This window comes from Vigna unguiculata, chromosome 3 (genome assembly GCF_004118075.2).
Source record: "Vigna unguiculata cultivar IT97K-499-35 chromosome 3, ASM411807v1, whole genome shotgun sequence".
NCBI lineage: Eukaryota > Viridiplantae > Streptophyta > Magnoliopsida > Fabales > Fabaceae > Vigna > Vigna unguiculata.
Window position 1 is genome coordinate 28,831,278 of NC_040281.1, and position 13,951 is coordinate 28,845,228.

Below are 13,951 nucleotides of genomic sequence, written 5' to 3' on the forward strand. Positions count from 1 at the left end.
TTCTTTGTTGCTCTCCTTCTGAACTATGTGTTCCCAGAAAAAACCCCTTTTGTTTTGCCCCCCCCCCCCCCCCCCCCCCCCCTCTGCTTATGTGTGGGAAGTTGTATTTTAGCCATGGCAGCACTGCTATGCTCAGACTGCCTCCTCTGGTTGCTGCCACCATGACACACCAATCCCCAACCTTTCTTCCTCTTCTGTCCAAAAACCCCCCAACAACTCTGGTCATATTTTGCATGGCAGAGTCAAGTCAAAATGATTCTCATAATTACTTTTTTATTTCATATATATATTTTTTTATATTTTTTTTTAAGAGCAGAAAAACAAAATGGTGTGAAAATAAAAATAAAATGGAAATTGAAATTAAAAGAGATAAAATAAAATAAGATAAAGTGAAGTAAAAAAAATAAAATAAAATAAAATAAAACAAGATAAAATAAATAAAAATAGATAAATAAAAAGCAAGACAAAATTAAAATTAAAATTAAAACAAAAACAAATAATTAAATAAAAGAAAAGGAGTATATGTACATTCAAATTAATGTTGATTTTTGTGATGTGTTTTATCTTCTCTTTTTTTTTTTTAATAATTTTTAGTTAATTATTTTTATTAACCGGACAAAATTGAGTGTTGACAGCTGCCCCTCTTTACTTAAATTTTATTAAATAATATAAAAATTGGAATTTTCATATTATCATAATGAAAAATAAGTAAAGATATAATCACTAATTTTGTCCGAATTCCAAAGAGAAAAGGATAAATAAAACTAATTTAGAGGGATGAGATGACCAAATCCAAGAAGAGGGCCAGGATATGGAAAGTGAAAGAAAATGGATTCACCAGGTCTTATCCAGGGCGGGAGAAAGAAATCACTGACCATTCTATCAGATAGGGTCGTTATGCCAACAAACTTTGAAAAATTATTTTTTTGTTTTTCTCATTTTTTTTCAATTTACGTGTGGATTCAACCATTCCTAGGGAGAGGATTTCTTTGTAAAAAAAAAAACGCTAACCATTGCCTTGCAGAGGGTCTCGATGCAACCAAAAAACCAATGACCATTGCTTTGCAGAGGGTCATGATGTAACCATACGGAGATTAACGACCATTCCATTGAAGATGGTCTATATCTGAAAGGATTCAATGACCATTATTGAGTAGAGGGTCTCGATCCGTCAAAAGATTTGGCCGATCCTAAGGAGGGGGCCTACGAATCGACGACCATTCTCACGGAGAGGGTCTCGATACGACAAAGAGAATCAATGACCATTCCAAAGGAGAGGGTCTTGATGTAAAGAAATTGATGACCATTGCCTCGCAGAGGGCCTCGATGCAACCAAGAAATCAATGACCATTGCTTTGCAGAGGGCCTTGATGTAAAGGAATCAGTGACCAGCCTCATGGAGAGGGTCTCGATACGACAAATTGGATTTGACAATTCCCAAGGAGAGGGTCATAACCTGGACTTGACCATTCCCAAGGAGAGGGTCATTATCCGAAAGTAGAACACAAGGACCTGACCATTCCTAAGGAGAGGGTCGTGAGGATCTGAGGATCTGCAGTTGACCAATCCTAAGGAGAGGGTCGTGAGGAAAGGAAGATTTGGACTTGACCAATCCTAAGGAGAGGGTCGTTGTCTGAAAGGAGAACCTGAGGTTTGATTTTGATGTATCAGCAAACAACACATGAATGCTTAACATTGGTGAAGCTTGTGCAAAACATTTGTCCTGACTAAACGTTTGAATCCATTTTGAATGATGATGTAACATGATGAAATGCATGAACGCATGGATGCATGGATAAAATTCATGTGAAGTTTTTGTTTTAGTTTTTTTTTTTTTTTTTTTTGAATAAAGATGCTCTCGTTTTGGAATTAGTTGTCAGCGTTGTCGTCAAATCCAAGGCATGTTCAAGTCACGTTCGTGATATTATGTTCAAGCAAAAATAGTGGGGAGTGGTGAAAGATCCTGGTGCACATTGCAAAACTATGAGTTTAATATCTCCCTTTTTTTCTTTTTTTTTTTTGCCGATTTGTGTCGTCAACCGCTTACTTTTGTCCACGAATTAAGCTCATGAGAAGATCAAGACAAACATTCTTCAATCGATGTGGACTTTTCTTGGCTTGTAACGTGGCTAGGGGTTAAGAGGTTTATGAAAGAAATGGTTAATAAGGCCCAAGTATGAGTTTGCAGGTATTAATTTTGGAACAAGAATCATTTGCGTGACATCCCGTAAGCCTTTCACTTGAAATTTCGAAGTGTTCTATCATCTTTATTTTCATTTTTCTTTCCCTTTTCCACATCCTTCATGTCCTTCGCATTGTTATCACTTTGTGATTTTTTGACATGCATTTCTAGATTTCTTTTTCATTGATCTGTTTGAACACCTCTTATATGTTTCGGGTAACTTGACATGCTGATGATTCTTGTCCAGGGATACTGAAAGAAGTTTTTATTTTGGCTCAAAGGGGGTACAAACGGATATATATGACTTTTCCTTTAAATTTTGGTAGGGGAAGGAGGCCACACGTCATTTCAAAGTTTGTTCGCCTTATTTTCACATGAGCTTAGCTCTAAGCCAAAATTCGGCAGCATTTAACCCATTCCGCTCTCATTTCTTTTCCTTCATATATTCTTTCCTTTTCCCATATCGCCTTTGTAGGTTTTTCATTATAACGAACAATCCTCCTTTGTTCTTCCCAACTTGTGGCTTTGGCCTATTGTTAGACAAGGTCAACTAAACAAAAATCTGCCACAGTACACTCTTCTTTATTTCCTAGGGTAATCCCTTATTTCAGAGGGAAGTGAACGAATTGAGAGTTCAAGCAATATGAATGCAGATGCTTCAACAAGATATGAACACAAGTTATGCTTAAAGTGACAAACCATGGAAAAACCTTCCCTTCTCCCCACTTTTTGTATTTTCATTCCCTTTTTCTCATTATTCTTGGAAAATGCCATACACTTGACAACTCTATTGACAACAAATTCCAAAATAGATTTCTCCTTTTTTTTTTGAACCTCCTTTTTTATTATTTTACTTCCACGACACCCTTTAGAAGCGAGCCTGCTCTTAGAGATCATACTTGTGATGCCCCATTTATGGCTTTATTTGTCTTTTATCCTCTTTTTTGTCTTTTTAGATTATCTGTTACTTATTCTCTTTACGAGCTCAACGTGACATCAATTGTTTCAAATCTATGGAGAAAACCAAATTGTATTTATTGAACGAAAGACAAAGCAAAGTACAACAAAATTTGGATACAATGTCGGTATCCCCTAGTAGCGTATCCTATCAAGGAATCATCATGTATAAAATTTTTTGACCGCGTCAGAATTGACCGGTAACGGTAATTCCTCCCCATCCATCCTTGTGAGAATTAGTGCCCCACCAGAAAATGCTTTCTTCACCACATACGGGCCTTCATAATTTGGAGTCCACTTGCCCCTGTGATCCTTCTGTATAGGCAAGATCTTTGTCAAGACTAGCTCGCCTTCGTGGAACTCTCTAGGGCGCACCCTCTTGTCGAACGCTTTTTTCATCCTTCTTTGGTACAACTGTCCGTGACACACTGACGTTAGCCTCTTCTCCTCAATGAGGTTGAGCTGGTCAAACCGAGCTTGAATCCATTCGGCCTCTTCCAATTGGGTCTCCATTAACACTCGTAAGGATGGAATTTCTACTTCGAAAGGTAGCACTGCCTCCATCCCGTATACTAGAGAGAAAGGCGTTGCCCCAGTCGATGTACGTACTGAAGTACGATACCCATGCAAAGCGAAAGGAAGCATCTCGTGCCAATCTTTATACGTAACCACCATTTTCTGTACAATTTTCTTGATGTTCTTATTAGCAGCCTCGACTGCCCCATTCATCTTTGGACGATAGGGAGAAGAATTATGATGTTGGATTTTAAACCCTTCACACAACTCAGTCATCATTTGGTTGTTCAGGTTGGTGGCGTTATCGGTGATTATCTTGTTGGGCAATCCGTATCTGCAAATTAGCTCTCTTTTTATGAACTTAGTCACAATTTTTCTTGTCACATTGGCGTAAGAAGCAGCTTCTACCCATTTAGTGAAGTAATCAATTGCAACCAGTATGAAGCGATGTCCGTTCGAGGCTTTTGGCTCTATGGCTCCAATAACATCTATCCCCCACATTGAAAACGGCCATGGTGCAGACATTACATTTAAAGTAGTGGGCGCCATATTAATATTATCTGCATACTTCTGACATTTCTCACACTTCCTCACGTGCATGCAACAGTCACTCTCCATGGTCAACCAAAAGTAACCAACCCTCAAGATCTTCCTGGCCATTGAGTGCCCATTCATGTGTGTGCCGAAGGTACCTCCATGAACTTCCTCCAATATTGACTCGGCCTCTTTTGCATCCACACATCGAAGGAGAACCATGTCATGATTTCTCTTGTACAACACATCCCCACTTAAGATAAAACTTGCAGCCAACCTTCTTAGTGTCCTTTTATCATTCTCAGATGCTTCTTCAGGGTATTCCCTGGTTTTTAAGTAGCGTTTGATATCAAAATACCAAGGCTTACCGTCTGATTCTTCTTCAATGAAGTGACAATATGCTGGCTCTTCATTTGGATCATTGGCAATACCCCATCTTGGTTAACTTCGAACATTGACGACAAAGTAGCTAAGGCATCTGCCAACTGGTTATCTTCTCGCGGAATGTGTTGAAATTCAATGGAATCAAAATACTCCACCAACCTCATGATATAAGCTCTGTACGAAATCAACTTCGGATCCCTAGTCTCCCATTCCCCTTTTAATTGATGGATGACCAATGCCGAATCTCCATACACATTCAAAATTTTCGCCTTCGATTCAATCGCGGCTTGGATGCCCATAGCGCAAGCTTCATATTCAGCAATATTGTTCGTGCAATTAAAACACAACCTTGCGGTCATTGGAATGTACTGATTCCCTGGAGATATCAGTATTGCCCCTATACCATGTCCCATGACGTTAGAAGCTCCATCGAATAATAACGTCCATGTCTTTCCATTTTGCTCTTCTTGATCACCTTCGAACAAGGCCATGATGTCTTCATCGGGGAATTCAGGCTGCATTGACTGGTAATCGTTAATGGGTTGTTGAGCCAGATATTCAGCCAGAGCACTACCATTGATAGATTTCTGTGTGACATATATAATGTCGTATTCTGACAATAGCATCTGCCACCGGGCTATCCTTCCAGTCAAAGCGGGTTTTTCAAAAATATACTTAATGGGGTCCATCTTGGATATCAACCAGGTAGAGTGACTCAACATATATTGTCTTAGACGATGGGCAGCCCATGCCAATGCGCAACAAGTTCGCTCTAAAAACGAGTATCGTCGTTCGCATTCCGTGAACTTCTTGCTCAGGTAGTATATGGCATGCTCCCTTCTTCCAGTTTCATCATGCTGACCTAACACACAGCCCATTGATTCGTCCAAAACGGTCAAAATACAGAATCAGTGGCTTCCCAGGTTTAGGTGGGCATAAGACTGGAGGATCTTGAAGATATTGTTTAATTTTGTCGAAAGCAGCCTGACAGTCTTCATTCCACTTGACAGCCTGATTTTTACGTAATAGCTTGAATATTGGTTCACAGGTGGAAGTCAACTGGGAGATGAACCTAGCAATGTAGTTCAGTCTGCCCAAGAAACCTCGCACCTCCTTCTCCGTATTAGGAGTAGGCATTTCGACTATCGCGCGCCTCTTGTCAGGATCAACCTCAATCCCCTTTTGACTGACAATGAAACCTAGCAACTTTCCGGATTTCACACCGAATGTGCATTTAGCCGGGTTTAGTTTAAGCTTAAACTTCCTCAATCTCTCGAACAATTTCTTCAGGTTGAGGATGTGCTCTGCTTCTGACTCAGACTTGGCGATCATATCATCTACGTAGACCTCGATTTCTTTGTGCATCATATCATGAAAAAGCGCCACCATGGCCCTTTGATAGGTTGCTCCGGCATTCTTGAGTCCGAAAGACATCACCTTATAGCAAAATGTCCCCCACAATGTGATAAATGTTGTCTTTTCCATATCTTCAGGTGCCATTTTGATCTGATTATATCCCGAGAAGCCGTCCATAAATGAAAATAGTGAGAATCTGGCTGTATTGTCCACTAATGTGTCGATGTGAGGCAATGGGAAATTGTCCTTTGGACTCGCACGGTTCAAATCTCGATAGTCAACGCACATCCGAACTTTGCCATCCTTCTTAGGCACTGGTACAATATTTGCCACCCATTGAGGGTATTTTGCCACAGCTAGAAATCCAGCATCAAATTGCTTTTGCACTTCTTCTTTAATCTTTAATGACATTTCTGGTTTCATTCTCCTTAGCTTTTGTCTAACTGGAGGACATTCCGGCTTGAGTGGAAGCTTATGTTGCACTATATCAGTATCTAAGCCAGGCATGTCACTGTACGACAAGCAAACACATCCTTAAATTCCTTTAGTAAAGCACATAATTCTTGTTTCACTTCTCTCTTCATACTAGTGCCAATCTTCACTTCTTTCTTCTCATCCTCCTCTCCTAGGTTAAGTGTTTCAACATCCTCTTGATGGGGTTTTATTTCCTTAGATTCTTGTTCCACTAACCTCATTAGTTCAGGGGAGGGTTCCGGATCATCTTCATAATCATCTTCCATATTATCGACAGGGCGCTCAAAATTAGGGATATCGACATTGTTATTTTCAAAACATTCATTGTCATATCTGCATTATTCGAGTTTATAAAAACGATAAATAAAACAAACAACAGTGAAAAATGCAAAAACAAAAAACGAAGGTAGTAAACACAAATTGATTATCACGCTGAGCATAAAGAAAAAGGTGTCAACCCGTTAAGTCATGAATCCTAGAGCTCCGGGTAAAGCAGTAGGATTAATTAAAAATATTACATTTTAACCAAATTAAACATCACAGGTAGATCCAAAGTCTCCCAATTGTTGAGTGGTGCATCTGAAACGCACGGCCACACAAAATTCGAGCCTCCAAGTTCCTCTTCATTGTTGACGGCTGCTATCGGGCTAGTGTTGATCCACCCGGCACTGCGAAAGCTCTCTTTAATGTCACAAATGCAGATCTTTCCTAACCCCCGCTCCTTTCCTTGCATGCGGGCCAGACCACGTTCTCTCCTTTCTTCAACTAACCTTCTTTTGTCTTCTCGAGTAGGCTTGTATTCCTGGCCGTATCTGTTTCTTTTCTCAGTGAGCTCCAGAGGAAATATCAATCCTTGCTTATCCTTGCCTAGCCCTTTTCTGTACTCATATCCCTCTTTCAGCATGACCTTGGCAGTCATAAGGGAGGCACGAGACAAGCGTGGGTTCATTGGATATGGCTCCACATAAGCATTGCCCACAATTTCCAAAGACTGGAATGCTGTCTCGAGGGCTTCTTCTGCTGCTTTAATATAGCGAGAAGACGAAGGTCCACTTACCAAAATATCTTCCTCTCCTGAAACTATTACTAGTTTATCGCCCATGACATATTTCAACTTTTGGTGCAAGGTCGAAGGCACCACACCTGCTGAGTGAATCCAAGGGCGACCCAACAAGCAACTGTATGCTGGGAGGATATCCATCACTTGAAAGGTTACTTGAAAGACACATGGCCCGATTTGGATTGGCAGTTCTACCTCTCCCATCACTTCTCTCTTACTCCCATCAAAATCCCTCACGATCATCGCGCTTGGTTTCATGTGGATACCCTCACACGGAAGCTTTCCCAGTGTTTCTTTTGGCATTACGTTCAAGGAAGAACCATTGTCGATTAATACTCATGCTATGACATGACCCAAGCATTTCACAGAGACATGGAGGGCCTTGTTGTGTCCTCTCCCTTCAACAGGTATCTCCTCGTCAGTGAAAGTGAGGTAATTGTTAGCGGTGATGTTGCTAACAATTCCCTCAAAACTGTCCAGAGAGATATTCTTCTCCACATGTGCCCTACTGAGTATCTTCATGAGTAGCTCTCTATGTGAGGTCGAATGCATGAGTAAATCCAAAAGAGAGATCCGGGCAGGCATGCGATTCAGTTGTTCAACCACTTTATACTCGCACTGTTGTATGAACTTCAAAAACTCACTAGCCTCTTCATTAGATATTTCTTTCTTGTCATCTTTTCTCAGTCCTTCATCAGTTTGTATCATCTTCCCCTTCAAGGATTCTTTAGCATTTTTGGTCATCATCGATTCACTACTCCCCGCTCCATTTTTCATCAAGATCGGAGGCGTGAATATTCGACCACTCCTAGTCATTCCACCGATGCCCGATATGTTTTCAACCACCGACTCACCACTGGTAGGTTGACCTCCCGTTCGTTGTTCCCCACCCGACACACGTGCGCCATATTTCCACGGGACAGCTTTCTCACTCTTGTAAGGAAAAGAGGAGGGTGCCTGGATAGTAATAGGTTGCCTTTCTTGAATTGTTGGTGTGAAGGGGGATCTGGTAAAATGAATCACCAATGGCTCTGGCAAAGTCACATCTGGTTTCCCGCCATCCTGTGCAAATACTTCCTCCTCCATACCCTCGTGATATACTTGCACAAAGTTTCTGTCAAGCAGATCTTGTAAAACAATCTCGAACTTGGTGCACTTATCGGCAAAATGTTTAGCATCTGGATGAAATTCACATTTCTCACCCAAGTTATATTCCCCTTTTAACAGGCCCAATTTCAGCAATGTCTCAAAAATAAATCGCTTGGAGCTCCGAATTTCACTCACATTCTTTACTAGCTTGTGTTCCCTACCCTCAATGGCATTTGTCGAAGGATTCCCATGCCTAGAAAGAGGATTCGCTTCGACATTAGGTTTGTCTTCGTGAAACTTTACCCACCCTGAGTTGATTAAAGCTTCCACCTTGTGTTTAAGGGCTACACACTTCTCTGTAGAGTGTCCAACTCCTCCTCCATGATAATCACATTTAGCATTTGGATCATAATTCTTTGGGAACGGAGGTTGCATAGGTTTCATCGGACAAATTGCCACCAAGCGTTTTTGGAGAAGATAAGGTAACAATTCCGTATACGTCATCGGAATGGGGGTGAACTGAACAAAGTTCCGCTCTTGATTTCTCCTCAGATTGGCGTTTTGACCCGCATTTCGGCTGAAATTTGAGTTAGGTTCAGTTTTCCAAGCATTATTTGGGGGATGCTGCGGTTGATAAAGATTCGACCCTTGATAAAACCCTTGTTGCTGAGGTTGTGTTTGATGAACAGACACTGCGTTAGCCACATAAGGAGGTTGATTCATGTGAGGTCGATAATTATGAGTAGGAGCCCGACTTTCCCACATTGGCATCACTGAGGCTGTGTGTGCTTCCACTTCTTTCTTCTTTCCTGGATGGAAACCGGGTTTCTTAGAAGTTGCAGCCGCGAACGGGCCATATGCAATTTTTCCACTTTTTAACCCGACTTCTATCCTTTCACCAATAATAATGATATCAGCGAAATTGGAAGACACATTCCCCAACACGTGCTCATAAAATGGTGATTGTAGTGTGTTTACAAACGTCGCCACCATCTCCTTATCAAGTAGTGGTGGCTCAACCTGAGCAGCCAACTCTCTCCACCGTTGTGCATATTCCTTGAAGGACTCAGTATCCTTCTTGGCCATATTTTGCAATTGTAATCTATCTAGCGCGCTATCCGTGTTGTACTTATACTGCTTCACAAAGGCGTCTGCTAAATCCATCCAGGAATGAATTCGAGATGGCTCCAAGTGTGTATACCAATTCAGCGTAACACCAGCCAAACTATCTTGGAAACAATGTATCAACAACTTGTCATCATAGGCATAAGCAGCCATCTTTCTACCATACATTGTGAGATGGCTCTTGGGGCACGTGGTACCCTGATACTTTTCAAATTCTGGGACCTTGAACTTATGTGGTATCATCACACTGGGAACCAAGCTTAATCTCGCGACATCACCGAATCCATAGCTTCCACCACCTTCAATGGCTCGAACCCTCTCTTCAAGAATCTCAAGCTTACTTTTAGCCCCATCAATACCGATGGACACTACCTGGGCTGTAGCGTGCAGTATAACCTTAGCCAAAGCATCTTCGTCAGTAGTTATGTTTGGAGACTTTGGTGCCACAGTCACCCTTGGTTCTGCGAATGTGACTGTCTCCTTCATTCCTGCCCCTGTCAGGGGCGTCGAGGCTAATATCGACCCTTGAGTATTGATCGGTAGTGTGTTGTTAGTCCCAGGAAAAGAAAAGGAAGTTTGCTCCGCCTCAGAATACTCCCCAACGGGTGGGGTGTATCCCGGAGGCAGACCGTACATTGGGAATGGGATTGACGTGCCCTGAGTGTTCTGGACTTCATATCGTGGAACCTGAGGGTGAATGTTTTCCTCAATCCTTGCAGAGGAGGCTTCTCCCGAAGCCTTCAGCGACTTTAAGGCCTCTAGGATCTGGCTCACTTGATCTTTCAACTGATTAATGTCGGCCTTCACAGCTTCATGAGCTTCCTCCCAATCTTCCATGATTCTCTGGTTAGCTCGTGTGCGGTAAGGGTGTCGTGGAAATTTTGCCGTTGTATTTGTTTTTACTCTATTATTTTTATTAAATGAAATGAATTATGAAAAATGAAAAAAGAAATGAAAATGAATGCAAACATTTATCTTAGCCAGAAATTTTAAAGCCGTGAGAACCTTGAGGTAAACATATCATAGAAATTAACATGAAACTTAGTCAATCACATATTGTCAAAACAAACCGATCATCCATACGTCTTTTACATTCATTACACGAGAAAAGAAAGGAAAACTACTCTCTAGCCCTGGCTATCATGTTCTTCATCTCCTTTATCAATTCCTTACAATGACTAAAGAACGCCTCAATTTCCCTAGGCGGATTGAATATCGGTAGTGCAGCCTCTGCTTCCACCAATAATCGTGGAATACCTTCGATTGCTCCATTTGCAAGGGAAGCCAACTGTGAGAAACATCTCCTCCAATGTTCCATGGCCATTTCCTGCTCCATTGAGTATTCATTCATTCGACTTATCACCTCTTGGTGTACCTTTTCCAATTCAGCTCTGTGCCAGCGTTCTTCATCCATCTTCCCCTCATAAGTTGACACCATCTCCCTCATCTGTCGTTCGACTTCACTAATCCTAACTTGAGTGTTGTGCAACCGCTTTAGTGCTTCAGTCTTCTCCCTCTTAAATTCTTCGCACATTTGATCTCTTTGGCGCTTAGATGTTGCTGCTGCATATCCCTCTCGGTCCCTTGATTTTAATGCGGTGTTGGCTGTAGCCAAATCCTGTTTAACTCTGAAAGCATAATCTCGTTCTTCTCGTTGTTTCCTAAGAACTCCTTCATACGCTTTTGTCATTTCCTCCTTATCACGCCTCATATCCACATACTCGTGTCGGAGACTTTGAAGCTCATTAATTAGTTTAGCATTTTTGAGTTTCATCTTCTCCATTTCCTCTTTCAACCTCTTCATTTCCTCAGACTCGGCAGGTTCCGACCGCTCAGGAGCAGGAGAGTCTGATTTGAAAGGTAACTTGACCGTGTTAACCCTTTCCAGAATCCATCGTCGATAGGACATCTTCTCGTCAATCACCCATGGCCTTGGGTCTTTTTCTACACGCAGGACCTCACCCCAAGCACTCCTGATTCGGCGAATTAGATCAAGGGAAATTCCTTCTTCATAATAATTCCAAACGGCAACCAAAGATTCCGGAGTTGGGGAGCTCTTGATCGGACACCCGAATTGTCGCTGAGCCAAGACAGGGTTATAATTCACGCAACTTCTAGTGCCTATTAGGGGGACGTTAAGGAAAGCCCCACAAGAAATGACACGTGACTTCGACAATCCCGGGACACACCATCTTATTCTTCCCCCATTCAAACTCGCACAAAACTGGGCCCATTCCTTCGCCCCCCGAATTTCAATGCCGCTAGGTGGTAACTCTCCAATAAGACATTCGGCATTCAATGTACTTAGACGGATTCGAGATATAAACCACACATACAACATAGGTACACAACATAGCATCTTCTTCCTCTTGAGTGTGTGGCATAGGTTCAAACTCCCATACACATCAGCTAGAACCGCGGTGACTGGACTTTCTGAATGAATCTTGTAGGCAACAAACATATCGAGGGCGGCTTGATTAACAAAATTTTCCATGTTAGGGAAGAGTATGACTCCATAAAGTGTGAGAGCCAACACATCCATGAACGTCTCCCACATTTCTTTTTCTGCCAAAAGACGCAGATGCCCTTTCAAATATCCTTGAGGGATCCCCTTCGAGTTGCCCTTGGAGGCCATCTTACCCTCTAGCTCGGCAGGGTGTACCTTCAAGATTCCAGCCAACGTAGAGACAGATGCATGTTGCTCTGAATGTTTGTAAGGGACTTTATCTTCCATTGACAAGCCCAAAATTTGCTCGAACTCTTCTATTGTTGGTACCAGTTGAAAATCCTGGAAGGTGAAACATCTGAGTGGCGGATCGTAATATTGAGCCAGAGCAGTGACTGCCGATGCTTGGACTTCCACATTCAGCAACCTCAATAAGTTCCCATGCCGCTTCTTGAAAGCATTCTTCTGTATAGTCTTCATTTGTTGCACTATTTCCCTCAGACCACTCAAATTACTGTCTATAACTCTGATAGGTAGCTTCTTCAACGCATCTGACCCTAAATTTCCCCGACTCGAAATTCCATGTTAATTTCTCTTGTTTCTCACAAATTCAATCACGACCTTAAAGTTTCTGACCTAGAATCACAAAAATGTCATGACATGTTATGACAGGGTACATGTTATGCATGAACAAATAATCAAAATGCATGTGCAATGATGCCATAAAAGAATGTACAAATGCATGACTTTATCGCGAATCAGAATAAAATGAGAAAGGCGAGATGAGAATTAAGGTAATGCACATGCCTCCCTTTGTGCCTTAACAGAGGTTCGGCGCCTAATGGTTCTAAGCTAAAATACATGCGCTCACCAGGATCGTTTCTTAATACTTAAGGATCAAGGTCACTAGAGCTATGGCCCACTTCCCGGTATTTCCCACAATAGTTGGTAGACAACAAGATGTGGGAGTACCAACAAAGCAAACAAACTCTAGCTGGGGTTCTCACAATGACCACTTGGGAAGTTCATCCACTGTGGCACTGCTACACAATCCCCTCTAATTCTAAGTTAAACAGACCCGGGTATAGGGCCCCACTCATGTAATGCGCAATGTGTGTGTGTGTGTGAAGGGAGAATGATGCATACCCAAACCCCCACCTACAAAACAACCAGAAAATTTCCCAAGCAGATATAGAACAATTCCAAAATATATATCAAAATAGGCAAAGTAATTCACACACAATTAATCCAAGAAGCAAATATATACATGCACATATAAAGACAATAATACACAAATAAAAGAAAAAGGGAAAGAAAACATTAGGAAAAATCACATCAAGTTTGCATTTCTAATTAAATGGCTTGACTCTCTAGCGTCCCCAGTGGAGTCGCCAGCTGTCGCAACTGAAATCGCGACGGAACGACGAACCGAAAAAAGAAAAAAACGAGTTTGAAAAAGGAGATTTGGAGTTGCCACCATAGTTATTCTGGAAAACTATGGAAAACCATAAAAATAAAACGAGTCTGCGAAAAACCAGATTTTGGATTCAGGAGTCGGTTACGCGTAGGGAAGGTGTTAGCACCCTACCGCGCCCGCCCGAGGGCGGTACCTTTAATTAAAAACGCAAAGTCGATGTGATTTTCAAAATATTAATTTTCCCCAAAAATAATAAGACAAAAAATGCTAAAAAAGGAAACGTAAATATTTTTTAATTTTTTTGGGCCCGACAAGGATTGACCTTGGTCCTACGTATTCTCATTCAAAATGAGAAATCAGAGTTATGTAGTTCTTTAAAAAGCTTGTTTGTTTAAAAATGTTGAGATTCTT

The 13,951-nt window shown here is 41.5% G+C and overlaps 1 protein-coding gene across 1 annotated transcript; it reads right to left on the minus strand.

Annotated features, from left to right (window-relative positions):
- Positions 1 to 3,246: 3,246 nt before the first annotated feature.
- Positions 3,247 to 10,514, minus strand: LOC114175270. Its single transcript, XM_028060052.1, is given in 5 exon segments — positions 3,247 to 4,602; positions 4,605 to 5,472; positions 5,474 to 6,450; positions 6,453 to 6,736; positions 6,922 to 10,514. Coding segments are annotated over 5 exon segments (7,023 nt in total). The 3' UTR covers positions 3,247 to 3,301.
- Positions 10,515 to 13,951: the final 3,437 nt, after the last annotated feature.